The sequence below is a fragment of the Puma concolor genome, chromosome B2 (genome assembly GCF_028749965.1).
Source record: "Puma concolor isolate L17-30 chromosome B2, mPumCon1.1.hap2, whole genome shotgun sequence".
Lineage (NCBI taxonomy): Eukaryota > Metazoa > Chordata > Mammalia > Carnivora > Felidae > Puma > Puma concolor.
The window spans coordinates 97666159-97693997 of record NC_141671.1 but is presented as its reverse complement, the minus strand read 5'-3'; the positions used below and the strand labels follow the sequence as shown (position 1 = coordinate 97693997).

General features: G+C 39.7%; 1 protein-coding gene across 2 annotated transcripts in view; it reads right to left on the bottom strand.

The window, feature by feature from the left end:
- Window positions 1-27839, bottom strand: part of CRYBG1 (crystallin beta-gamma domain containing 1) — a 186400-nt gene that overhangs the window by 82469 nt on the left and 76092 nt on the right. Inside the window, exon 1 of one of the 2 annotated variants that reach the window (XM_025925497.2) lies at window positions 23534-23799. The exons of the other annotated variant lie outside the window; for it this stretch is intronic. Within the exon in view, the coding sequence (XP_025781282.2) occupies window positions 23534-23686 (153 nt within the window). The 5' untranslated portion in view covers window positions 23687-23799. Of the gene's footprint in view, window positions 1-23533; window positions 23800-27839 lie in introns of those variants that run through there. 2 annotated transcript variants of the gene reach the window in all.

Sequence of the window (27839 nt, the reverse complement as noted above, 5' to 3'; positions counted from 1 at the left end):
GGAAAATACTAACGTATAGCTTGGAAATATACTAAAAAGCACGGAACCATGGTATACTTTAAAAGAATGAATTTTATTTATTTATTTTTTTAATTTTTTTTTTTCAACGTTTATTTATTTTTGGGACAGAGAGAGACAGCATGAATGGGGCAGGGGCAGAGAGAGAGGGAGACACAGAATCGGAAACAGGCTCCAGGCTCCGAGCCATCAGCCCAGAGCCTGACGCGGGGCTCGAACTCACGGACCGCGAGATCGTGACCTGGCTGAAGTCGGACGCTTAACCGACTGCGCCACCCAGGCGCCCCTAAAAGAATGAATTTTATAGTATGTGATTATTTCTCAATTTTTTAAAAATGATGATGAACAATCACGAAGTGAGACCATTTCTAGTCTCCTTATTGCACCATCCCAAGGAAAGTAATGAAAATAATAAAAATCTGAAGTTGCAAGAAGAAATGTTATGGGGCTCTGGAACAATGCCAAAACCAAATCAATTAAAGTCCCATGTGAGTCCTTTTCACCCTTGTTCTAGTGGCTGCTGTAGAAAGGGAAATGGAAAGAGGGGAGGACGGGAATCAAGGTCCATCCATGCATGCCTCCTATGAACCTCCTATAGCAAAGCCTGAGGCCTCCAACCAGAGGAGAGCATGCAGCCCAGGCCTCACATTCCTGAGGGGCTTCAGATACAACCTGTACTGCATTTCTATGCGATGCTAAAGACTCAGGTACATTGAGACAATGATGGGAATTTCTGTCTTTTATAAAACTGCATCTTAAAAAAAAATACAAAAATTACATCTTGCGAAATACAAACTGACATTTTTTAGTATAGGTCCTTATCTTGCGAATTACATAATTATATTTGTGATATGCTAAGAATATTATTTTGTTAAAAGTAAACATTTAGAACATATTATTTTTAATACCTATTTTTGATATTTGTTCATTTTTGTTGTTGTTGTTGCTTTAAGGTATCAGGAGTTTTTAAAATGGAAGCGATCTGGGCCTCTCTTAATTTCTGAGGAGCCTGATCATACTTAATGCCCACAACCATCCTAAAAGGTGAATATTATTGTCCCGTTTAATAAATGGGAAAACTGAGGCTCAGCAAGGCTATAATAATCAGCCAGTTTTGCAAATCTATTAAGTGATATAAATGGGGCTGGAACTGCACTTCATATTGAGACTGACGGTCCACTTTTACATGCTAAAGAAAACAGAAGGTGAAAACGTGGATTCTTCTCCACTTAACTGCACCACAGCACCCTCTATGCCAAGGTCCCAGTACCACAAGGTGCCCCTGTGTACCGTGTTGCTTGCTGCCAGGCTACTGGCAGAACTACTTGTATCCAAAGCTCTCATGCTCTTACAAAAGATCTCACTCTTAGTCATTCCTGTTGATCCGAGCTGCAACCAAATAACCAGAAAAGAAAAGAAGAGGGATAAATGTGGACAATGAGTCTTTTGTGGCCCCATTCTTTCCTTTGACTCTTTCCCCATTGGTGAATGGTTTTCTGCCAAAGTTTTCTGGAAGTTTCTCTCTGTTCCTCAGCTAAGAAGGAACCATTTTTCATGGGGCTCATCAGAAGTGGGTGTGAAGGGTTTTTTTTCTATCTGAAGGATTCAAGCCGTGAAAAGGTCTTTTCATTCTCCCTTTAGTTGATTCAGATCAGGCACTGGACCGTTTGGAAAGGGTGTGCCAAGGCACTGGTTCCTTCCCCTTAGGGCAAGAGAAACTCCACAGAGTTCCTGTCCCTATGCAAAGGAGGGCACAGCAATTCTCCCTGGCAAGGAGCCTGCCAGTGGCCCAAGTGCTAGGCCTGTGTCCCTACACTGGGATGCGGCTGTCCACTGTGTGAGGCAAGCTGCTGAGGGGTGTCGATAGGTTCCTCTCCTCCTCCTCCCGCAGGTTTAGAAGATTTCAGACAAACCTTTATATGCTGCCCTTCTAGGCTAGATCTGCACACCATGAAAGAGCTCCTCAATAATGAGGGTGCACAAAAATGAAAAAGAAAATAATGAGTGTGTGTATGTTTTCTTTTATGTTAGAAGATTAGATCTATCTTATCTCTCCTTCCAAGCCTTAATTCCAATCATGTTTGTAACCAAATAAAGCCAGTTAAACTGTGGTTTGGGCTGAGGCTGATGACAGCTACAATCTAGAGACTGATGCACACGCTGAATTGTAAAATCTGGTGTGAAAAGTAATTGCCATGTGACACAGTGCCCGAAGGTCTGGGTAGTGCCTCTCTCAGGTCTGCTAAGGGCCATTCAACTTTTGGCAGAGCACAAATCAATGTGAAGTATGCTTACATCCAATGTATTTTCTATCCCAAACCTACCATTTTTACAGGACCCACGTAACCTTCGCATACCTTCTACTCTGAACACTGACCACAGCTTTATTTTTGAACCCTTTGTGGCTGAGGAGACCATGCCTTTGCCAGTTTAGCGTTAAGGGAGACTTTTCCTAATTGGTATGCACCTCTAATTAGACATAAACACGTGGCAAGAGAAACCTTGCCAGGTAATACTTGATGCTCAGTAACTGTTTGAATGAATGAATGAACACAATTCTCAAAGGCTTTAACATCAAGAGCATAGAGTTGAATTGAAAATCATTTCCACCAATCCAACATGCATATCCTTCACAGTATTTCATACCTATTCTGTGATTGCACATTCTTTTCTTCTTTCCGTTTTCAGAAAGCAAGAAGGCAGCATAGCAGTTGCTATAACATGTTGCACAGATTTCACTTTGTTCTGGGTGGATCTCCTACTTTCTACTCTTATAATTGAGGAAGCACCTCTTTTATCATTTGTGTGTTTCTCGTGTCCAGATAACCCTCTCCAGCTGGACCCCCAACTCAGTGCAACTTTCTATATTTTGATGAAGGTTTCTTACCCTAGTGACACTTTGGTGGAGCTCAGTATATGGAAGCAGAAAACAATCTTATTCTTTGTCATCACTCTCCTTTTAAACACATTCTATGGGTTTTTTTTTCCACCCCTTGAATTTATCATTCACTCTTAGAAAGTAAAAAGGCTTTATTTTGGTGATGAAAATGTGTAGCCCAAAGTAATAACCAAGACTCTAAATTGCACTTCAGTGAATATTTTCCCCCTTGCCCAGCACTTGGGTGGGTTTTAGGTGGGCACCCTGCAGTGGGGGAGAGACACAGTCATTTCTGTTCCATTCCTCCTTTTCCCCAATTTTGCCTTTTTTCTCTTCAACTCCAGTTCACACTATTCATTTTTTGTGGGTTAGGCCCGGAAGGAGTGGGGATTCAGGGGCAAAAAGGGGCACTTAGGCTGAAGGTGTTCTCTGGAGTAAGCATATATTTACAGCTGCTTCTTTCTCTCCAGGAGACTTTGTGGATTTCTCTGGGGCTCTTCTGTTGGACATGTATCTTATATGTGATTCCCAGGATGGCCAATGCCTTGGCCTGGTTATAATTTGACCCTCACTCCTCAGGCATTTGGTAAAAATAAATTTGGCTACTTCTCAGTAGTACTACTCAATACTACTCAGGCATTGAGTTCACTCCGATTTGGTAGCTCTGCTTTTATGGCTCTCATAATTAAGTATTAGACTTATGTAAGAACTGGACTACTTTCTTACACCATACGCAAAACTAAATTCAAAATGGATGAAAGACCTAAATGTGAGACAGGAAGCCTTCAAAATCCTAGAGGAGAAAATAGGCAGTAACCTGTTTGACATCCATCAGCTGTAGCAACTTCTTACTAGATATGTCTCCTGAGTCAAAAGAAACAAAAGCAAAAATAAACTATTGGGACTTTATTAAAATAAAAAGCTTCTGCACAGCAAAGGAAACCATCAACAAAACGAAAAGGCAACTTATGGAATGGGAGAAAATATTTGCAAATGACATATGTGATAAAGGGTTAGTATCCAAAATATATAAAGAACTGATACAACTCAATAACTGCCCCCCCCCCAAATAATCCAATTTAAAAATGGGCAGAAGGGGCGCCTGGGTGGCGCAGTCGGTTAAGCGTCCGACTTCAGCCAGGTCACGATCTCGCGGTCCGTGAGTTCGAGTCCCGCGTCAGGCTCTGGGCTGATGGCTCAGAGCCTGGAGCCTGTTTCCGATTCTGTGTCTCCCTCTCTCTCTGCCCCTCCCCCGTTCATGCTCTGTCTCTCTCTGTCCCAAAAATAAATAAACGTTGGAAAAAAAAAATTCTTTAAAAATGGGCAGAAGACATGAACAGACATTTCTCCAAAGAAGACATACAGGTCGCCAACAGACACATGAAAAGATGTTCAACATCACTCATCATCAGGGAAATGCAAGTCAAAACTACAATGAGATATCACCTCACACCTGTCAGAATGGCTAAAATTAGGGGCGCCTGTGTGGCTCAGTTGGTTAAGCACCTGACTTCAGCTCAGGTCGTGATCTCACAGTTTGTGAGTTCGAGCCCCACGTTGGGCTCTGTGCTGACAGCCCAGAACCTGGAACCTGCTTCGAATTCTGTGTCTCCCTTTCTCTCTGCCCCTCCCCTGCTTGCGCTCTGTCTCTCTCTCTCTCAAAAATAAGTAAACATCAAAAAATTTTTTAAAAGAATGGCTAAAATCAAAAACATAACAAACAATAAGTGATGGAGAGGATGTGGAGATAAAGGAACCCTCCTGCACTGTTGGTGGGAACACAAACTGATGCAGCCACTGTGGAAAACAGTATGGAAGTTCCTCAAAAAGTTAAAAATAGAACTATCCTTCAACCCAGTAATCGCACTACTATTTACCCAAAGAATATGAAAACACTAATTCAAAGGGATACATTCACCCTGATGTTTCTATCAGCATTATTTACATTAGCCAAATTATGGAAGCAGCCCAAGTGTCCACCAATAGATGAATGGATAAAGAAGATGTGGTGTGTGTGTGTGTGTGTGTGTGTATGTGTATACATATATATCAACATATATACAATGGAATATTATTTAGCCATAAAAAAGAATAAAATATTGCCATTTGCAACAACATAGATAGAGCTAGAGAGTATAATGCTAAGCAAAATAAGTCAGTCAGAGAAAGACAAATACCATATGATCTCACTCATATATGGAATTTAAAAAACAAAAGAAACAAGCAAAAGGAAAAAAGAGAGAGAGAGAAACCAAGAAATAGGCTCTTAACTACAGAAAACAAACTGATGATTACCAGAGAAGTGGGTGGGAGGATGGGTAAAATAGTGATGGAGTTTAAAGAGGGCACTTACCATGGTAAAAAAAAAAAAAAAAAAAAAAAGAGTAGAAGTTTTCAGCTAAAAAAATAAAAATAAAAAATAAAATATTGTCTTGTCTAACAATAATAATTATAATAATACTTTACCAAATATAAAACACTACTGCTACTTCACCAAATTTTCTTGTGGTGAGTGGTGTTTAAGTACTTCACATGTAACAAACTCCCTTCATCCCCATAACCCAACGAGGCAGATGGGTAAATTGAACCACAAAACAAGTAGTAACTTGCCCAAGATCATACAGGTACAAGCAGCAGAGCTTGGATTTGAACCCAAGTTGAACTGATTCCAGAATGTACTCTTTTAATCAATTCACCACACTGTCAGCTTTTGCAAAGGTGCTTGTGGTTCTACATAGGGAACTGCCCTCACTTCATGTCCCTCATGAGCAGTCCCTGAAAAGTTCACAGAAGGAATATTATCCATTTAATTACATCTACAAGATAACCCATTTTTAATAGTGATTCAGTGGGGAATGGGGGATATAATTTTACATAATAAAAAACCTGATAACCTTGGTACACAATCAGCACTTAAAAAAAAATCTCCGCCTGCCTCAACTTTCCCAAAAATTAATCATAGATAAATCCATAGCTGAGTCATTGGTTGGTGTCAGAGCCACCAGGAAACTCCACCAGAGAGTCCAATTCAAAGCGCATTAGAAATTCATTTTATGAGGGGCACCTGAGTGGCTCAGTTGATTAAGGGACCAACTCTTGGTTTCGGCTCAGGTCAGAATCTCACAGTTCATGAGTTCAAGCCCCACATCAGGCTCTGTGCTGACAGTGCGATGTCTGCTTGGGATTCTCTGCCTCCTTCTCTTTCTGCCCCTTCCCCACTCACATTCTCTCTGCCTAAAAAATACATAAGTAAACATAAAAAAAAATTCATTTTACAAAATCTTTTGGTGTTAGATGTAACTTACATAATTATAGAACATTAGAGTTGGAAAGGGCCTTGGAGTTTTAGAATTTAATCTCCTTAAGTGAGGCTGTCCAAGATGGATAAATGAATTGCCCCAGGGCTAGAGCCATTCCATGGAAGGAATATGATGAGAACAAGCTCACAGACTTTCCAAGGTCCAATGTCTTTCTCCACTTTACCAGGCTGCTTGCCCCACCCCATGTGACAGTTTTATATATAAAAAGTAACATGTTCTCATTACTTGGGGCTAAAGACACTTTCCTATGCTCTGTACAAACAAGGTTAGCATAATTATATTCCACTGGTTGAATTTTGCAAATATCCTTGATCTACTTTGAACACAAGTTAGGTGGTGTTTGCCCTTTCTTCATTTAGAGAAGCAGACAGGTAAACATGTGAAAACACTAGAAGGACATAAAACATGAGTGTGGTGAGTATCCTATGTACATGGGTACTCATTTTGTTTATTCCATTATATTTCATCAGCAATCACTTATTCCCAGTGGAAATTGTTGGTGATATATCTGAAAACCATAAGGAAATGTTTTAAGTTCTGTGATAGAAAACACGTCTTTTTGCAAAATGCCAGACCCTTGTCCTCTTCTTGGGTCCATGAGCCCAGGACCTCTATGGTCTGCCTGCCTCTTGTCTCCCTCTGCCAGTCCATCTGAACACAGTAATTTGTTTATTGAAATCACAGATTTCATCTTACTATCTGTATGTCAAAAACCTTCAGCAACTATCTATTGTCTTCAGGCTAAAGCCCAAACTTTCAGAGCCCTAAACAGACAGCACCATATACCTTTCAAATCCCTCTGCCTTTGTGTACCAACACAAGCCATCCACTCTAACCAAATTAGTATGTCCCAGTTTCCCAAATCTACATGGTGCTTACCCATCTCTGTACTTCTGCCTGCGTGGCTTTTCCCACCCAGGATATCACCTCATCTACCTGCACCGATACGCTTCTGAGTCACAAGGCAAGGCCCAGCCTGGAGGCCTCCCTGACTACCCAAGCTTCCTGAAATCCTCTGAAAGCATTTATTACTGGTAACACCGATTTCATATTTGCTGCTCTGTTTTATTTTCATTTTTCCACGTACGTTTCTCTTGCTTCCCATCCAGTTTATAAGCTCCTTTAGATCGGGGAACAATTTTCAGACTAAAAACATTTTCTCTATGCCTTAAACACATCTGAGTAAATATCAATAGCTGAGAGTCAATTGCTTTTTCCACTTTCTTCCTTCTCCCCCAATATTCTCCTTGAAAAGCTGGCAATTTAAAACATTTGGGATGATTTTATATACTTATTCCAAAAACCTAAAAACTATGGACTATATCTTTAGGTAGAGCCATTTACCTATAATTCATGGATGAATTCAATGATACCTGTTCGAGCATTTAATAGGTTAACAGAATTAAGGACATAAGAACGGATGAGTTCAATCTTTTTTGTTTTGTTTTAAAAACCTACCCAAGTTTGCCCCAACATTGGTGGCAAAAGGGGAACAAGAATATAAATGGAGGGTCATAAATTTAAATGTATTTAATGTATTAAAATGTTTTAAAGTTATAAGTGAAGCTAATGAACTGTCAAAGTATATTCTAATTTCTTGCTTTTAAAAATACCCCTTCAAAATGACCTGAAGCCCAGGTTTGCCTCCTACTCTTCCCTCCCCTGTCTCCATTCTACACTATGAGTGGCTCCCATGTCCGCCAGTGGACAGTGCATACATCCAAGCTCTGCACATACTCCCTGACACCTGTCAGGCCTGGAAATACACACCCTGGCAGCAGGGCCTGCCCTCCAGGATAGGCAAAGAGCAAAGAACAGGTCCTTTTTAAAGAGGGTCCTCTTGGAGCGCCAGGGTGGCTCAGTGGGTCTAGGAGTTAAGCGTCCAATTTCAGCTAAGGTCATGATCTCACAGTTTGTGAGTTCAACCCCTCCCCCACCCCATTGGGCTCTCAGAGCCTGGAGCCTACTTCAGATTCTGTGTCTCCCTCTCTCTCTCTGCCCCTCCGCAACTCATACTCGGTTCTCCCTGTCTCTCAAAAAATAAATGAATGTTAAAAAAAAATAAAAATAAAGGCCCAAGTCAAGGGGAGATTCTAAATCTACTCTTTTTTTTTTTACTTCTTAACATAAATCATTCAGAATTTTTTAGCTTCATTCAAAATACCAGATAAAAAGTAAAAATGCTCATGACTTAAAAAAATCAGTCAAAAATTTTTAAAGTTTTATCTTCTTAAATGTAAAAGCACATAAAAAGAGAATCACAGTACAATTATAAAAATCTGCATATTACTATACAGTATTAATTATTCCTAGTAACATACCAATAGTTTAATAGCAAGACAGTTTATACTAAAACTCATTGGCAAAGGTATAACAGCCACACTTGATAATATATGAACATATCCTTTTTAAAAAATTACCACAGATGAGCATACCATAATGAGCAGCAAGATAGTTTCTTCTGGGTTTTTCAACCCTCCAAATTAGCTTCTGAGTCATGGTGTAGTTTGGCAAATGTAAATCACATTGTGTATCTTTTCTAAGCTCTTCTTATCAAGATAGAATCATGTGTAAACTTCTCATGAATTGGATGCCTCAGTGAAAAAGCAAATACATGTTTATCTCAGTTTATTTGGACAGGTCTATTTCCTGGTTGGTGCATAAGATTACAACAGACCAACACGTGTTTTGAAATTATATGTCCAAAAGATCATCTTATATACTAGATAAGTAAAGGGAACAAGTCAAGAAAGAGGGTTCAATCTTATTCTGCTAATTTATAGTTAGCTCTCAGATTACATAAGGAATTCAAGAAAGAGATGGCAAACCAGAGATTGTCTAGGTCAGCAATCCAGCATTACTGGAGCACAGAATATTTGCTAAGGACATTCTCTCCAGTGTTCATCTCCTCCCCCTTTCTGTTTTTCCCTCTTTTATTCACTTCTGCTGTATATATCACCTCGTTTTCTCTTTCTTTCTTCTCTCTTGCTTGTGCTTTAAATCTGCCAGTGACAATCACCCTTGCTGGAAACGGAATTCTCTTCCTGCTACTTCCCTCTTCTGGAAGTGACTTGCTTAACCATATTACAAATCTACACTTTCAATGATAAAAAGTCCACCAGTGTCTTATAAGCCTAATAAGTCAGTGTTTTTAGCTTTTTCTTTTCCCTTAATAATTACTATATAGTTGAAATCACAGCACAGACAGCAGACAACTAACAGGCCACATTTGGAAGTTTCTAAAAAGCAACAAATCATTATCTGAAAACTGGTAAATAAAGAGGGAAAAATCAAGCATTTATTCTGCCTTTTCTAAATTAAGTTTATTTATTTTGAGAGAGAGACAGAGTGAACAGGGGAGGGGCAGAAAGAGAGGAAGAAACAGAATCTCAAGCAGGCTCCCCACTGTCAGCCCCAATGCAGGTCTCTATCTCATGAACAGTGAGATCATGACCTACGCTGAAACCAAGTCAGACGCTTAACTGGCTGAGCCACCCAGGTGCCCCTATCCTGCCTTTCTTATGAACTGTTTCTCAGAACAACAAAATAGTTGATGTGGGAAAGTTGTTTTAGAAAAATGCCAGCAAGGGGCGCCTGGGTGGCTCAGTCGGTTAAGCGTCCGACTTCTGCTCAGGTCATGATCTCACAGTCCGTGAGCTCGAGCCCCGTGTCGGGCTCTGTGCTGACAGCTCAGAGCCTGGAGCCTGCTTCAGATTCTGTGTCTCCCTCTCTCTCTGCCTCTCCCCCGCTCATGCTGTCTCTCTCTGTCTCAAAAATAAATAAAAACATTAAAAAAGAAAAAAGAAAAATCCCAGCCATTAAATGTGGATGAAATGAGTTAATAGATCTAGGCAATAGTCATCAATGGCTGCTAAGACTGTTTGGCAAAAGGCTTTGCAAAAGATGGATCAGGATGATGACACCAATCTGTACATCATGGAAAAAGAAAGATCACCTGTGATATAATTCAATAGTATATATAAAACATCACCTGTGAAATATTTCTGCAAAATTGATCTAATCAAGTTTTAATTACTGAATTATTATTTACTGTGAAGTAGTAGGGATGGAGGAAAGTGTTAAGTGACACCATGAGAATAAAACCAATCTTCTGCGTGGGAGATTCATCTCTTCTCCTTTATTTATTCATTCATTCATTTATTCACTCGTTCAATTATTTATTTCTATCCAATACCCTTGAATGTGGACTCAAAAATATTTACTCTGTACTTTGAGTTCTGATACAATACTTATTTATTTTCTTGCTCAAATTGTTCCAGTTTGAGCTACTGGGAGCTCTTTCAGCTGGCTCCTATGTCCGTTTCACATATCTCTATCAGTGTGTGTGTGTGTGTGTGTGTGTGTGTGTGTGTGTGTTTGGCACTTTTTACATTCTGGCACTACAAGACACTCCAGGCTCATCTTGTATATTTTGGGCTCCAGTTGTACAAACAGCAATTTTTCTAAGGAGCCATGGTACATTTTATTGGAGAATGGCATTAGAAACCAAGATCTGGGTTCTAGGTGTGTTTGTTACTACTGGGGTATCATTGATTCTAGGCCCTCTGAGATGACAGAGCAAGGAAATAAATATGTATACTAACCAGTATATATACAGATATATCTAAATATTTCTATATGTAACCATTTGTATCTATTTTAAGCTAAACATGATGTTGGGATTCATACTGATTTGGGGATTGGCTTTTAATCCAGCTGTGGGATGGTAGGGGAGGTATGAAGGGAACAAGGTGGCCCAGAGAATGGTAAATGTTGAAACTGGATGATGTATACATAGAAGTGGAATGGTGTGGTGATCCATTATGATATTCTCTCTACTTTTGAATATGTTTTTAAATTCACATAACAAGAAAAACTTTTGTTAATACAACAGTTAAGGTTGGAGAAGGCACTTTTGGCCTCACTTCAAGCCCATTTAGTCTTCTCTTACACAGCATTATGAGCATTGCTAGCTAATTTCCTAACACATATCTAATTGAAACACTATGAACATTTTGTTTTTTAATAAATGTTTATTTGAGAGAGAGAGAGTGAGAATAGGGGAGGGGCAGAGAGAGAGAGAGAGAGAGAGAGAGAGAGAGAATTCCAAGCAGGCTCCGCGATGTCAGCACAGACAGAGCCTAATGTGGAGCTCAAACTCACAAATTGTGAGATCACGACCTGAGCCGAAATCAAGAGTTGGACACTTAACCAACTGAACCACAAGGCACTCCACAGTTAAAACATTTTAAAGGACTTTTTTTTTTAAAGTACACAGTGACAAAAGAAATTATAACAAGAAGGAAACATCTAGACAAAACTATTTAAAATAACACAGAAATAAGGGGCGCCTGGGTGGCGCAGTCGGTTAAGCGTCCGACTTCAGCCAGGTCATGATCTCGCAGTCCGTGAGTTCGAGCCCCGCGTCGGGCTCTGGGCTGATGGCCGAGAGCCTGGAGCCTGTTTCCGATTCTGTGTCTCCCTCTCTCTCTGCCCCTCGCCCGTTCATGCTCTGTCTCTCTCTGTCCCAAAAATAAATAAACGTTGAAAAAAAAAATTTTAAATAACACAGAAATGAAAATTTACTGCAATCGCAGATAGAGCATACACTTCAATACATTCTGAGAACATTACTGTATATCCATAAAAAAGCTGTTATCCATAATAATCATTCTTTAAAAAAGTTTTTTTTAACGTTTATTTATTTTTGAGACAGAGAGAGACAGAGCATGAGCATGGGAGGGGCGGAGAGAGAGGGAGACACAGAATCTGAAGCAGGCTCCAGGCTCCGAGCTGTCAGCACAGAGCCCGATGCGGGGCTTGAACTCACAAACCGCGAGATCATGACCTGAGCCGAAGTCAGACACTTAACCGACTGAGCCACCCAGGCGCCCCTATAATAATCATTCTTTATCAAGAAAAGTCTAAGTAATGTTTAGTATATTCTGTTTAAGAAAAAAACAAAAATAAACGTAGCTTTAGTTTTTATTCAAAGCAGTAAAAAATTTTAAGTTTCTAACCTACAAAGATAGACACTAAATTATCTATAAAAGTCAGTTGTCTAGAACAACTTATTCCCCAAGGATCCAAACATCCTAGTATTGCAACTCAGCTCTAGACATCCAGTTCCCCAAAATATCTAAGTAATTTATATTTCCACAAAACATACATTTTGTGTTCATGAGAGTCTGATTTAACTTAAACAGAAATTCAACAAAACCTATTCTTACCCTAGTAATTCAGTGAAGGAAAATATTACATGAAAGAATTTTTTCCTTCAAATTCCATTTCTGATTAAAAATGTAAAGTAGGTATCAGCTTACATCCACAAAAATTTTCATAGAGTACTATGCTATTTTTCTCCCCCTACAAAAGAGAAGCTAAGCCATGTCGATATGCCTAGGTTCAGAGTAAATATGTTTGCTTTAAAATATCCTGAATCAGTGAATTTTTTATTGGTCAGCTCAATCTGTTGAAAGAAATGTTTGGGATGCCTGGCTGGCTCAGTCAGTAGAGCATGGGATTCTTGATCTTCGGGTTGTGAGTTCTAGCCCCACATTAGGCACAAAGCTTACTGAATTAAAAAAAAAAATGTTTTGACACTTACTATTAAACTTCTCTCCCTAAATTTGACCAAAGATCAGAGACAGGGGGTGAAAATTCCTTTTTATCTATTCTATTGTCTATTATGTATTTTTTATTTCTATCCTTTTTGCCTAATGTCTGCAAATCAACAGGACTCTCTATTTTTAGTGTCTGGCATAAGCAGGGCACTCTAGGGATAAAACATGCTTTGGGAAGGGGAGAAGCTTGGAAAACTGAAATCACCCAGAGGCTGCCTCCTCACTTCCTGCTGAGACACCCCACACACCCCACACGTCACCTGGCTATTAGTGCTGTAGACTTCTTGGGATAATAATTTGCATTCAAGAGATTGTGCCAAGCACTTCCCCAAGATGACTCTTATTGGGTGTGATGTTCCTGAAATTAATTCTTTACTGATCTGGTGCACAAAAGCTTCTTGGTTCCTTTGAATAATTTCTACAGAAGACTAAAATAGATATGATCCTGTAGAAGTATGAAAGCAGAAACCAGGGTCCACCTGGGTGGCTCAGTTGGTTAAGTGTCCAACTCTTGATTTCAGCTCAGGTCATGATCTCACAGCTCATGGGATGGAACCCCAAGTTGAGTTCCGTGCTGATAGTGCAGAGTCTGCTTGGGATTCTCTCTCTCCGTCTCTCTGTCCCTCCCCTGTGCGCGCTCTCTCTCTCTCTCTCTCTCTCAGAATGAATAAGCAAATAAACATTAAACAACAACAAGAAAGAAACCAGGCTAGCATTACCTATCAGCAGACAAGGCAGGTACCTATAAAATGCCTGCAAAGAAGACCCACACACTGACGTTCTGTCATTCCTGGTGTTAGGATGATACTTCCTTTAAGGACAAGATTTGTCTGCTCTTTGTTTATAGGATTTACCAGAAACTTAGGAAGGGGAGGCCAAGTTGCAGGATTAGCCCTGCTCCCTGACTACCAATGTATCTTTCAGACTTCATAGACTTCCTTAAGAAGGAAAGGTTCAGGTAACTTCTCTCTAAAGACCAGAAATCACATGATGCATTTTCCTTCCACGTCACCATGCCATACCCCCCCCCCCCCCTTTCTTGCTAGTCCCTCTCATCCAGCCTTCAACCATGCCAGGAGACAGTAGTGTCCTTTCATGTGAAAAACCACAATGATGGAACCAAAATACTGCAAGAAAAACATGTATCCGGGGCATTTCCATTTGGCTGTCTTCAGTAGTACAGTATATTGATTCCACCATGCAGAAACCCAAGTTCAGTCTGAGAATGAGGAATTCCAAGATTCCTTTTTTAAAAAAATTTTTTAAATGTTTTATTTATTTTTGAGAGAGAGACAGAGCATGAGTGGGGGAGGGGCATAGAGAGAGGGAGATACAGAATCCAAAGAAGGCTCCAGGCTCTGAGCTGTCAGCGCAGAGCCCAACTCAGGGCTCGAACCAGCAAACTGCGAGATCCTGACTTGAGCTGAAGTTGGATGCTTAACCAATTGAGCCACCCAGTTGTCCCCCAAGGTTCTTTATTGAGCCCAGCAACACACTGTTTGGAGTCTAAGCACCAACACCCTTGCTTTTCCTTGTTTGCAAAGCAGAGATAATGACACCAACTCAGGGACTCGTGCATGAGCTAATTAATGATTGCACAGTGCTAAATAGAAGGAGGCTTCATAGTATAGGCAGGTAATATGTTCTTTTAGGAGTGACACATGTTAATTATACTGTGTGAGAGCCCAGCAAAGCTGCCATCAATTACTTTAAGAAAGGTGGTCTATGTAGATCCACCCTATTTCATTTTATGACGATATCCTTGATTTTTGGTTTTCTGCTCCTAGATTCATCTCTGTAATAGTGCAGAATTATTTTATTTCTATTTCTTATTTAACTCCTTACCTGTGGCTGGCTAGCAATCAGTTCAATTTCCCTGGGTGTGTTACAGAGAGTTGTGTTTACCGGGCTGTTGCTGGACAGACTGAAGCTCCCTGTCACCGAGGAGAAGTCCAGGAGTAGCCTGGCAGCCTAAGTGCTCCACAGAGGGGCTGTGTCCTCCCCTGTCAGCACAAGCGAGGGCTTGCTGCCCCTGCATGGGTAGACTCTGGGGGCTGTGAGGCAGAGTTGCCAAAGCTGTTTGCTACCAAACTGGTTCCTGACCAAAAGTATTGACTTTCTGTACATTAAATAGCTATAAAGAAAGATTGGGTTATTTTTTTTTTCTTTTAATGCCATTAATTGGGGCAGTGGATGAGAAGGCTGTATAACAAGGGAACAAAACATGTTTTGGACTCAGCTGCCTAGGAAACATCACAGGGATATTAATCCCAACAGTTACAAATTGTAGGAAAGAGACACAATGTGCTGTACTTACTGTGTCAAATTAAAATTAATAAATCAAATCAAATTAAGGAAATTGAGCTGCAGAATACCTACTAAGCATTAAGCAGACATTGGGAAATAAAATAACTAAGGAAATTAAGTTGAAAAGGGTACAGAGAAAAATTTATCTATTCATTCAACATTTATTGATCACCTAGTATATATCAGCCATTGTGCTAGGAATAGGGATACAGTGGTGAACAAGAAACAAAAATCTCTGTTTACATCGTGAGGGAGAAAGACAATAAATGAGCAAAGAGAGGAGCAGGAAAATATAGTAATATGAACTATGCAGATAATTCATGTAGGATGAGGTTATCATAACTGAATGTCTTTTCTTCAGAGATGACATTTAAGCTAAGTTATGAAGGACAAGATGGAACCATCCCGTGAGTACAGGGGGAAGTGTGTTCCAGGACAAATAAGCAGGGAGAGTCAAAAGCTCAAGGCAAGGGGCGCCTGGGTTGCTCAGTTGGTAAAACGTCCAACTCTTGATTTTGGCTCAAGTCATGATCTCAAGGCTTCATGGATTCAAGCCCCACATCAGGCTCTGAGCTGTCAGCACAGAGCCTGCTTGCGATTGTCTCTCCCTCTCTCTGCCCCTCCCCAGCTTGCGCTCTGTCTCTCTCAAAATACATAAATAAACTTAAAAGAAAAAATCTCAAGGCAAGATAGAGTCCTGCAAGCCAAGTAGCTGCTCCAGTGTGGCTGGAGCACAACAAGGGGGTGAATTTAAGTTACTCAGGGGCAGGAGACGGTTCACAAAAGGCCTGTAAGCCGGCTTGACCACTGGAGAGCTCTCTTCCAAGTGTGATGGGAAGTCATTGGAGATTTGCAAGCAAAGACATAGTAGGATCTGATTCATGCCTTTTAGATGACTCTGGTGCTCTGTACGGAGAGATTTGTAGGTATTAGAGTACAGGAGACAGATCCAGGGGACCAGTGAGGAGACTTGCAGTTATGATGTTAGCCCTGCGAGAGTTACTACTAGCTTGTTATTTGGGAAAGCTAATGACAAAGGATCATGTTGTGTGCATCTATAAGTCTGCCGGGAGAATCAAAATATTCTTTTTTTGTGGATTAGGAAATTTCAGACTGCATTGAACAGCAAAAGAGCCATGGCCAAACACTTCTTTATGCACATGTGGACTGTAGAGTTATGATGTTTAAGTCATCCTGGCCCTTTTGACAGTCATCATTTCCCTGTTGATTTCCTGTCACACTTTGTCAGTGGCTACTCCAAACTCTTCTCCACACTCCCAAACCACCCTCTTCTCAATCATCACTTTTTCCCCAGACCCATTTCTGGAGGTAGTAACTATTTTGTTCTCTACAAAAAAAAGTAAAACTCCTCAGTGTGAGTTTTTTCTTGTGTCAATTTCACATTCGGATACTTCCTTAGTTTGGGAAGATGTGTCTCTGCTCCCTTCCAAAGCTTCTCCCCTCCACTTGTCTGAAAATCTGCTTGTCAACCAGTTTGCCCCTCTGAAATGATCGCCTCATTCTGAAGCATTTTTAGTATTATCTGTTCTCCTTTGTTCTCTTCTCTGCTTCTAAAACTGCCTAGTTTGTCCCATCTTGATGGGCAGTCCTGCCCTCTGTGCTGCTACCCTTTTGTGAGTCTGCAACATTCCCCTTTCTGGTCTCTGCCTCTCCTTCAACTTGTAAATAAACATCAGCCTCCCTCTCCAGTTCCCAGTGCCCACACCGCTCTACTCCCATAACCTTCAAGAACTGTATGGATTCAACCATATCTTTCTTTTTGCCAAATCCTTTATCTGCTTCAACTTACCTATTTCTTGATTTCCCTCCTTTACTTTCTCTTTGTGCAAACTTTATGTTTCTGTTTTTAAGTTTTTTTTTTTTTTGATGTTTATTGATTTTGGAGAGAGAGAGAGAGACACACAGAGAGAGACAGAGCATGAGCAGGGGAGGGACAGAGAAAGAGGGAGACACAGAATCTGAAGCAGGCTCCAGGCTTTGAGCTGTCAGCACAGAGCCTGATGTGGCGCTTGAACTCACAAACCCTGAGATCATGACCTGAGCTGAAGTTGGACACTTAACCAACTGAGCCACACAGGCTCTACCACCTTCCCCACCCCCTTTTTAAGTTTAAACATTCATTAAATCTCTCATCGTTTATTCAACACTTACAGATGACTCCCAGTTATGTAGGATTCTGTAAAGTCCCTCACTGGCATTCTGTCTCTAAACTTACTACAGGTCCACAGTCCCTTATACAAAGCCCCTATCAGGGCTAGAAATGTTTTAAAAGTAAAAATCTTCAGATTTTGGAAAAGCAAATATATACCATAATGCATTAATATGTGCAGCAAAACTGTATGACAATTCACGGCAAGTGGGATAATTAAAGACAATGAATTGCCTCATAAGAGTTTAGGTCAGATTTTGCTGACAAATGAGTTTAGATATCAATATACAAAAGGAAGGAAGGAAGGAAGGACGGAAGGAAGGAGGGAAGGGAGGAAGGGATAAGGAAAGAAAGAAAGAAAGAAAGAAAGAAAGAAAGAAAGAAAGAAAGAAAGAAAAGAAAGAGACTAAAAGAAAATGTGAAAGGTTTTAAGTTTCTAATTTGTTCTGAGACTATCTCAGGTCTATTTTCTCTATACTGTTTTTTCTGTTACTTTAAAACTTTCTAACTGGTTTCCAAGTTACTACTTCAAAGTCAACATTTTCTAAAAAGAAACAATGCATTTTTCTTGCAAGCTGTTTTCCTTTCTGAAGAATTTCACTTTCTACTAGAAACATCATTTCTTAAAGCCTCCTAAACTAAAAACCTTAGATTCTTTTTGTTCCATCTACTTTTTCTCCTATATATTATCTGTCATCAAATCTCTTGACCTCAGCCCATTCAACAGCCTCTATCTTAATACAAGCCTATGCTGGTTTAACAGCATTTTGGGCAGTTTCTGAGATTCTAGTCTCCATCTGTGATCCTTAAACCCCACCTTTCCATCGCACCAGGAATATCAATGACACTACCTCTGAAATATTTCATTCATCATGAATGCTTCTTTGCTCAAGAACTTATAGCACTTTCTCTGTCTATATTTAAAGATTGGCCCCAGGGCACCTGGGTGGCTCCATCAGTTAAGCGTCTGACTCTTGGTTTTAGCTCAGGTCATGATCTCACAGTTTGTGAGTTCAAGCCCCATATGGGGCTCCACACTGTCACTCCACACTATGACAGTGTGGAGCCTACTTGGGATTCTCTCTCTCTGCACCCTCCCCTCCTCAAAATAAATAAATAAACTTTGAAAAGAAAAAGATTGGGCCCCACTCCACATTTATTCCTGAATAAAGTTCTACTTCCTAAGGTTCCTTTCTGTACCATTCTAACCAAACACATGGTATTTTGATTTATCTTCTTATGAGATCAACTACCACCTTAATTCTGATGCCTTTCCTAATTGTAAGATAGAACAACTTGATAGCAAATGTAACTGACATACTGTATTTTATTTTTTTGTCTTAAATAAAATTTGTCATTCCTTTTAGGCTTGTTTTAGGGTAAGTTGTTGGCAGTTTGTGACTGAGTTAGTTGGGTACTCCCAACAATTCCTTTTTCATTCCCTTCCATTTTCACTGTAAGGAGAAACTCCCAAGGTACCTCATTAACAAGCATGAAATGAATAAGTAAATAGCACATGTATCAAACATAAGGAACAAAGCTTAAGCCACTGGCAGAATGTTAACATTAAAATTGCAGAAGTACTAGGGAATTTAGTGAGCTCTGAATGAATACTGAGTACATGGGTATTGAATCTCTTTCTTGATTTTGTATACTTTGACCTTCTAGTGCTTGTTTCCTCCTGTAATCTACCTACTAATTCTTTCATTACTAATTATGCTGTGAAAATAGCTGTTCCATTTAGTACTTGGGGTAACAGTCAGTGAATATTTACTCACAAACTTGAAAATATTTGCTATCTCAAATATCATTAAAAAAAATTTTAAGTACAAGGGACCTAGCTGGCTCAGTTGGAAGAACATGTGACTCTTGAATTTGGGGTCATGAGTTTGAGCCCCATGTTGGGCACAGAGATTACTTAAATAAAAAAAAAACTTAAAAAAAGAGTGATTCTATAAACTACAGAAGACAACAGTATCGACAAGCAGCTTATTCTGTTTTAAAAAGTAACTACAAGATATAACAGACAAGTTGGGCTAGGTAAAATACAGAGCAGAAAAGATCTGTATGGGGGGCATATAAATAAGGAGTTAATGAGGTCAATGTGGTGTAAAGTTGTTTTAAAAGGCAATATGAGGGGCACTTGGGTGACTCAGTCAGTTAAGCTTTTGACTCTTGGTTTCTGCTCAGGTCATGATCTCACGGTTCATTGGTTTGAGCTCCACATGGAGCCCCACATAGAGTTTTGCACTGGGCTCTGTGCTGACAGCATGGACATTGGGATTCTTTTTCTCCCTCTCTCTCTGTCCCTCCCTCATGGGAGCATGCTCTCTCTCTTTCTCTCTCAAAATAAATAAACTTAAAAAATAAATAAAAGGCAGTATGATGAGATGAGTTAATAAAATTGTTACATAAAATGACAGATACTAGAGGCGGAAGAACATGATATGTAATCTAGTCAAATTGTTATGATTTTTCCAGGGGTAAAACATTTGATTCAAAAGAAATTGTACAGAGATTCAGCCATATATAGAAAACAGATATAAGGGAACTTCCCTGAGTGAGGACATGGCATGAATCTTGCAAGCCTGAGTTCATCTCCCATCTACCTCTCCATACATCCTTTCTCCCTGTTGCACCCCCTGAGGCACCTCAGAGGATCCCCAGGGTTGTGCAGAGCACTATCTAATCCAGCACCCGTCACCTAATTTACAAATATAAAAGCTGGTGCCCAGGAAGCATAACAACCTACCGAAGCTAATGCAGCTGGCCTAAAGAAGGGCTGGAGTCAGAGCTCTGGTCTTTTGGCTACATTCAGGGCTGTCTAATTCACTTTCCTGGTCATTGCATTTCTGTGTATTGAGTGTCTTTTATATGCCAGACACCGCATTAGGTGTAAATGAGAGGGGAATGCCCTGCCCAGGAGGGCTAGTGAAGAAGAGATATGTTTCTGAAAATTACTTGGGATATTACAAAATTCGATGAGGACATGAGAGATGTCAGACAATATCAGCTGAGAATTCAGGGAAACTTCACAAATAAGATACTATTTAATCAGTTTTAGAGATGGATGGATGTTGATCAGGCATAATTTTTTACATTCACAGATACTTAATAGATTACCATAGCCAGTTCAGACTATTACAGTTTTAAAATAAAAAATCAGGGGCACCTGGGTAGCTCAGTTGGTTAAGTGTCCAAGTTTGGCTCAGGTCACGATCTCACAGTCTGTGAGTTCAAGTCCTGCATTGGGCTCTGTACTGACAGCTCAGAGCCCGGAGCTTGCTTTGGAGTGTGTGTCTCCTTCTCTCTCTGCCCCTCCCCCGCTCACACTGTCTGTCTGTCTGTCTCTTTTTCTCTCAAAAATAAACATTTAAAAAAAATAAAATAAAACAGAAAATCAAAGAGGGGTTTTTTAAAGGCATTTATCATTGTTATAACATATAACATTTATCATTTTATAAAATACCAGGAAAAAATTCAATATTTTGAATTAACATGTATCTTTTGGTAGAACTTTACTTAGTTGCTAAACTCATAGAAGTTAATACTTCTCAGAAGTATTCTGATATTCTGTCTAGTCATTTTAGGCAAATGTTATGAGAGAACTCACAGGGCAAAGTCCCCTGTGCTGGTTTGAATGATACCACCACGAACAGGGGGATGCTTTAAATGAGTTTTAGCATCAATGCCAAAAACAGCCCCTATTTCCCTCCTTCTCTAAGTTAGCCATTCTTCATTTTAAGATTCTAATAAAACAAAATCAAATGGTTAAAATGTCCTCATTATTTAGGGTTCTTATTTGGACCATCATGGTGAATTGTATGTTCAGGTTTCTAAGACCTTCATCCTAAGTCAGCAGGCAATTAGGTTCGATGATACAACATGATGATGCCAGTTGCCTTGGAGAGATTCCTTTTTTTTTTTTTTTTGCCATAATCACAGAGATCTCTCAGAATCACATGGTACCTAAGTACTCTAAGCATATAAGGTAGCATTATCTGTTTGTCCTCCACTCACAACTCTTTGTTTTTCCCTATGTTCTTCCATGATGCTGGTTAGAAGTCATTAAAAATATTCCCTGGTAGCTGATCATTACTGATTAGTAATTAGCAAAGGACATAAATCTATGCACAGTGAATTTTTGACCTTTCTATACATGGTTTTTGACTTCCAAAAGAGAAAGTCATCAGGTGCAATAGCAGAGAGAAACCAAAGCTTTTCAAAGAAGAAATAACAGTAAAATCAATAGACATGGGAATAAACACAGAATAATTAATATACTAGTCCCTTCCCTCTAGTCTTGAAATAAGAAACAGCTATGAGGGTCCATCTGAGTGATGTGGTCAGCAAACTGCCAACTTCAAATGTTTTACTCTACTTTCTTTTGATTATTATTTTTTTTTTAATTTTTTTTTCAACGTTTATTTATTTTTGGGACAGAGAGAGACAGAGCATGAACGGGGGAGGGGCAGAGAGAGAGGGAGGCACAGAATCGGAAACAGGCTCCAGGCTCCGAGCCATCAGCCCAGAGCCCGACGCGGGGCTTGAACTCACGGACCGCGAGATCGTGACCTGGCTGAAGTCGGACGCTTAACCGACTGCGCCACCCAGGCGCCCCTGATTATTATTTTTTAAATTTTTATTTATTTTTGAGAGAGAGAGAGAGAGAGTGTGTGTGTGTGTGTGTGTGAGCAGGGGAGGGGCAGAGAGAGAGGGAGACACAGAATATGAAGCAGGCTCCAGGCTCTGAGCTTTCAGCACAGAGCCCGACATGGGGCTCGAACTCACGAACTACGAGATCATGACCTGAGTTGAAGTCAGACAGTTAACCAAATGAGCCACCCAGGTGCCCCTGTTTTACTCTACTTTGGACTGTCACTTCAGCATTTAAATATTCTTCAAAAGTATATGTGTGTAACACACAAACATATCTATCTATGTACCTGTCTCTCTCTCTCCCTCTCTCTCTCATATATATATATACATATATCTCATATATATCTCATATATATCTCATATATATATATGATATATATGAGATATATATGAGATATATGTATATATCTCATGATATATATATATGAGATATACATGAGATATATATATATATCTCATGTATATCTCATATATATCATATATATATGATATATATATGAGATATACATATATGAGATATATATATATCAATCTCATATATACATATATATATGATATATATATGAGATATATATATGAGATATATATATATATATGAGATATATATATATATCTCACACAAACACACACACATATATATTTAAATCTAATACCTATTTCATTAAATTATGGGTTTTAGTGTAATCAGTACCCTGGAGAAAAACAATAGATTAGAAGTGTGTGGGGCATGCTTTTCTTAGAGCACACTACAAAACTCGTCTGACATATACATTCTGCACATTCCATTCCAAAAGCTTCAAAGCCATCATGTGAAAACAAAACAAATATATATCATAGGTGAACAAGAGAGGGATAAATAAGCATCAAAGGTGAGCACAGGTTGGTAGGGACGGCCACCCCACATTTTACAAAGTAACACAACAGATTTAATACTAAAACAGCACACTGACTTTTACAAACAGGGACTGGGGATAACAAGTAACCATCAAGGTTGGCCTTGATTCACCTCTCAATCTTATGGCAACATCATCTGTCAAAGCAGGTAGACAAAAGGCAATTCTGAGCTGGTGATCTGGAATCTTAAGCTAATCATTCTACTTCTTAAAGCACCTTTATGTGATTTATTAATATCTGATTCAAATAAGAACTTGGCATACTGCAAATAAGCCCAGCCCAAAGCAAAGCAGCTTTTGAGAGAGAATAAAGTAGCTTGGTTCCTTCCCATCATTGAAGTTCTGAAAAGCCTAGAGAAGAGACAACTAAGTCTCAGAGAACAGTCCCCAGCAGGAGCTACCTTCACAGGCATTTACTTTGCTGGTTAAGCTCTAACCAATTGCAAGATCACCATTTAACACCCAGGAAAAAATAAAAGGTATCTAAGTGAATATGTTAATGAATAGCACCCAGGATACCTGCAAATATATGAAACTAGAACGGCATTAGCCCTGCATGATAGTAATAGATACTGATTCACAATCACAAACCTCATTCTCAAACATTATAAAAGACACATTGGACAAGTCAGTGACCCAGAAGGATTCCCTCAGCAAGGACTTACCTCAAGATCCCGGTCATAGTCCCTGTTTCTGGTATTTTCACATCTATTCCGGGAGTCAGGATACCTATTCCGATACTCAATGCTCCTGCTGCGATTATTAGCACACCCATTGCACCTGCCACAGCCACAACCACAGCAGGTTCGAGCCCCCATCGAGGTTCTGGATGGGACCAGTCTTCAGATTTTTCTCAAGAGAGAATAAGAAGTGGAGTGGAGAAGTGGAGTCCAGAACTACCTCTAGAACTTATGGCCCAAATGCTGTCAGAGTGCAACCAGAGGCCTTTGTTCTCAACAAAAGAAGGGATCCCCAGTGAGGGATTTCTGACCTACTATGATATGAAAAACTCTTCATCAATTCCAAAGTGACAACCCCCCGATTTTTCACCTCTCCATCCAAAATGATGATATGATCCTCTCTCAAAGTCCTCACGAAAACAAATGAGCATCACTGGTCAGCGACTCCTCTTTATTATGGGTATGATGTCACAAGAGCTTTAATTTCCCCTTGTACTGCATTAGCTGTAGGAATTCAGTTTGAAATTTAAGGATGTCAGAGAACAATAACAGTAATTATTACTTATAGAGAGCTTTGTATATGCCCCAGGCTTTCCAATCATTAGTGATTCCTTATAGCAAGCCAGGCATGTTGGTCAGAATCCTTCCAGGATTCTGGAAGGAAATGGATCTGTCTTGACTAGAGTTGAAAACAGAATCCCAAAGGACTTTAATTTAAATGTTTTCAGTTTAAATGTTTGATGCTTTGAGTCTAAGATTGTTGTAAATATTTTTTTTTTTTTTTTTTAAGAGGAAGGAAAACCAAGAAACAGACTCTTTCAACGTTTATTTATTTTTTGGGACAGAGAGAGACAGAGCATGAATGGGGGAAGGGCAGAGAGAGAGGGAGACACAGAATCAGAAACAGGCTCCAGGCTCCGAGCCATCAGCCCAGAGCCCGATGCAGGGCTCGAACTCACGGACCGTGAGATCGTGACCTGGCTGAAGTCGGACGCTTAACCGACTGCGCCACCCAGGCGCCCCTGTTGTAAATATTTTTAATAGCAAGTGCAAGAAACTTATTTGAAGAAAGGGACTGAAAGATATGCAGGAGCAGAACAGGAATGAATGAGAGGAAAGAGCGTTTCAATTACTCTTCTGAGACCTTCATTTAATTCCATTGCATGCAGGACCAGAAAACAATTCAGGAGTCCCCCTCTTGATATCCGCTCTCCAGTAAGGGCAGAGAAGCATTCAGGGTTTTCACTACTTAATAGCTCCTCCCACGCAAAACCCCCGCCATTTACATCCCCACAAATACAACAAACTTAAACCCTAGTTGGATAACAGAACAAAGTTATTTAAACAGAAGAAGAAGCACCCAAAAAGATGAAAATGTCTCATACAAGAACACGGTTTTTATCAATTATGATACCAATGATAATTAATTTATCACGATATCTTCAGCAAGATAAACAATCCAATACAAAAATGAGCAAAGAACAGGAAAAGGCAATTCACTGAAAGAATATAAGTGGCCAAAAAACAACAACAAACGAGAGCTTAACTTAACGTAATGTAACTTAAGGACTGCAAATCTAAACAACGATTCCAACAGACTGGCGAGAGAAAAAGATCGACTGTATATAACATTTACAGGGTGGTAGAAAAATAGGCACATTCATTCACTTTGGTTGGGAGCTTGGGTTGATAAAATCTTCTATCAAGTCATAGTTATATGTTACAGTATCTATAACATTTAAAGATAAGTGTGTTTTCGAATCAGTAATTCTGTTTCTAGGGAATTTGTCCCACAGAAATACTGTCAACCCCCCCCCCCCCCCATTGAGACAGCATTGTTGATTGAGGAAAAAAAGTGGAAATAGGGGTACCTGGCTGGCTTAGTTGGTAAAGCATGCAACTCTTTTTTTCTTTTAATGTTTATTGATTTTTGACAGAGAGAGAGAGAAAGAGAGAGAGAGAGAGCGCGAGCGAGCACGAGCGGGGGAGGGACAGAGAGAGAGAAGAGGAACCAGGATTTGGAGCAGGCTCTGTGCTGACAACAGAGAGCCTAACAGGGGGCTTGAACTCACGGACTGAACCGTGAGATCATGACCTGAGCCAAAGTCAGACACTTAACCGACTGAGCCACCCAGGCACCCCTAGCATGCAACTCTTGATCTCAGGGTCATGAGTTTGAGCCCCACATTGGGAGTAGAGTTTACTTTTAAAAAAAAGTGTAAATAACTTAAATGTCCATAAATAGAGATTGGTAAACTATAGAACAGTATACCCATTCATTCTATTATATATATGAAATACTCTGTAGCGATTCAGAAGAGGCATATTTATAGATAGTGACTTGGGAAGATGATCATAAAGATTGATAAACAAAAAAAAAAGTCAGAGAACCGTATGCAGCATATGATCCCTTTTGGTAGGAAGAGTACAAATGGACTATCTCTGTTTATATAAATGCATAAGAAAAAATTATGAAGAGATACACACCAAACTAGTTATCTTCAAAGGTGATGCGAGAATTTAAGTCTTTATTTTGTATGTTTCAGAGTTGGAAATTTTTGCGACAAGCAAATATAATATGTAGAAGAAAAATAATAAAGGCATTATCACGCTTTAAAAAAAAACCCTGAAAACCCTGCCACAGTCAAAACCTTCTAATTTGGATTAATACAGGAAATGGACCGGCTAATATATATTTATATGTTTATTTATACATATGTAAATAACAGCACCCACAGTCATTACCTCAAAGGAAGACAACACATATACTTAGAGTGGAAAGAAAAACAAGCCACTCACATTTCCTGCTACATCCTAGTGACCACAGGACCTTCAAATGTGTGGTACCACAGATTGATACAGATAGACTGGATTTTTCCAAGGCTGGCTGCACATAGGAAATCGATCTTTTTCCTATAGATCCAGATATTTAGCTTTGGTGGGGAAACGAGTATATCATATCCTGTTGTTTATAATGCTGTACTTAGGATTAAAACAACATCCTCCAAGCTATAGAATGCCCCAGCTGTGAAACCTATTTAGCAAAGGCAGCTCTGGCTGCACCCAATAATTCCAGGCTTTTTCAGAGACAAAGAAGTGCTCCCTATGCCACCAAGCTCTATCTTGATCTCTGTAATTCCACAGCACAAACGTAGAGAAGGTGGAGGCGTGCTGTGGAAACAGCCAATTCTCTTTCTGCTGCCCACATATGGCTTATTTATGTATATATGCATACATATATTTGGTGAGCTTTCCTGCTCTACTTTTAAAAGCCCAAATAAAAATGAAATTTGTAGTAGAGCTGAAACACTGCACATCTGCAACAACATTGTTTTCTATTTATTTTTCTTTTCTTTTTTTTACTGTAAGTATACAGCATTTCATTCATGCAAAATGTATAGCTTATGTTCCAGCCACATGAATGCAGTCTGACCCTGGGGCCTCCTAGTTCAGTAAGGAAGGAGACTTGTAAATCAATATGGTAAGTGCTGAGTTTGGAGTACGGCCAAGGTAAATGGCAGCGCAAAGAGGAAAATAAGCAACTTTTCTGGGGCAGACATCACAAAGGAAGAGCTGTTTGAGCAGGATCTTAAAGGATGAGTAGACAAAACATGGACAGACTTTGCAGGCGTGGGGAGGAATGTTTGCAAAGGCAGTAGAGTGGCCCACTATGCACGCTTGGGAATAGTAGCGGCCCCCTCAGATAACGTCAGGACTGGTACAGATTACAGCAAATCGAAGAATCATAAAAAAGTACACATGCATACCTCAACCATTTCAACTGAACTTTAATCACACTGTAACTTAAATCATATTTATTCATTCCTCCATCTTCGAAAGTTTCCTGAATATGCAGTATCTTCACATTCAAATTCAAAATATAAAAAAGTATACAGCAAAAAGTCTCTCTCCTGCCCGTGTCTCCTATCTGCTCATTGTCCTCTACCCCATCACAGGTAATTATTGGTTTTCCATGTACCCTTCCATAGTTTCCTAATGCATCTACAAGCGAATACACTTATTCCAATCCTCTACCTTTTGCACAAAATTGTAACATGCTACACACATTGTTCTCTATCTTTATTTTTTTTTCTAACAGTATATCTAGACTTTTAGATCAGTACTGATAGAACACAGAGGGACTCCTGCCATGCAGATGGTCTGAGAAAGGTGAGAGATTGAAGTTGGGTAGTAGACCTACCTGTGTGGATAGGGCAGGTCCTGGGTGAGGTGGGGTGGAATAGTGGTGAGATCTGGCTGGTGATGAAAGCAGACATTTGGGACAAGGAAG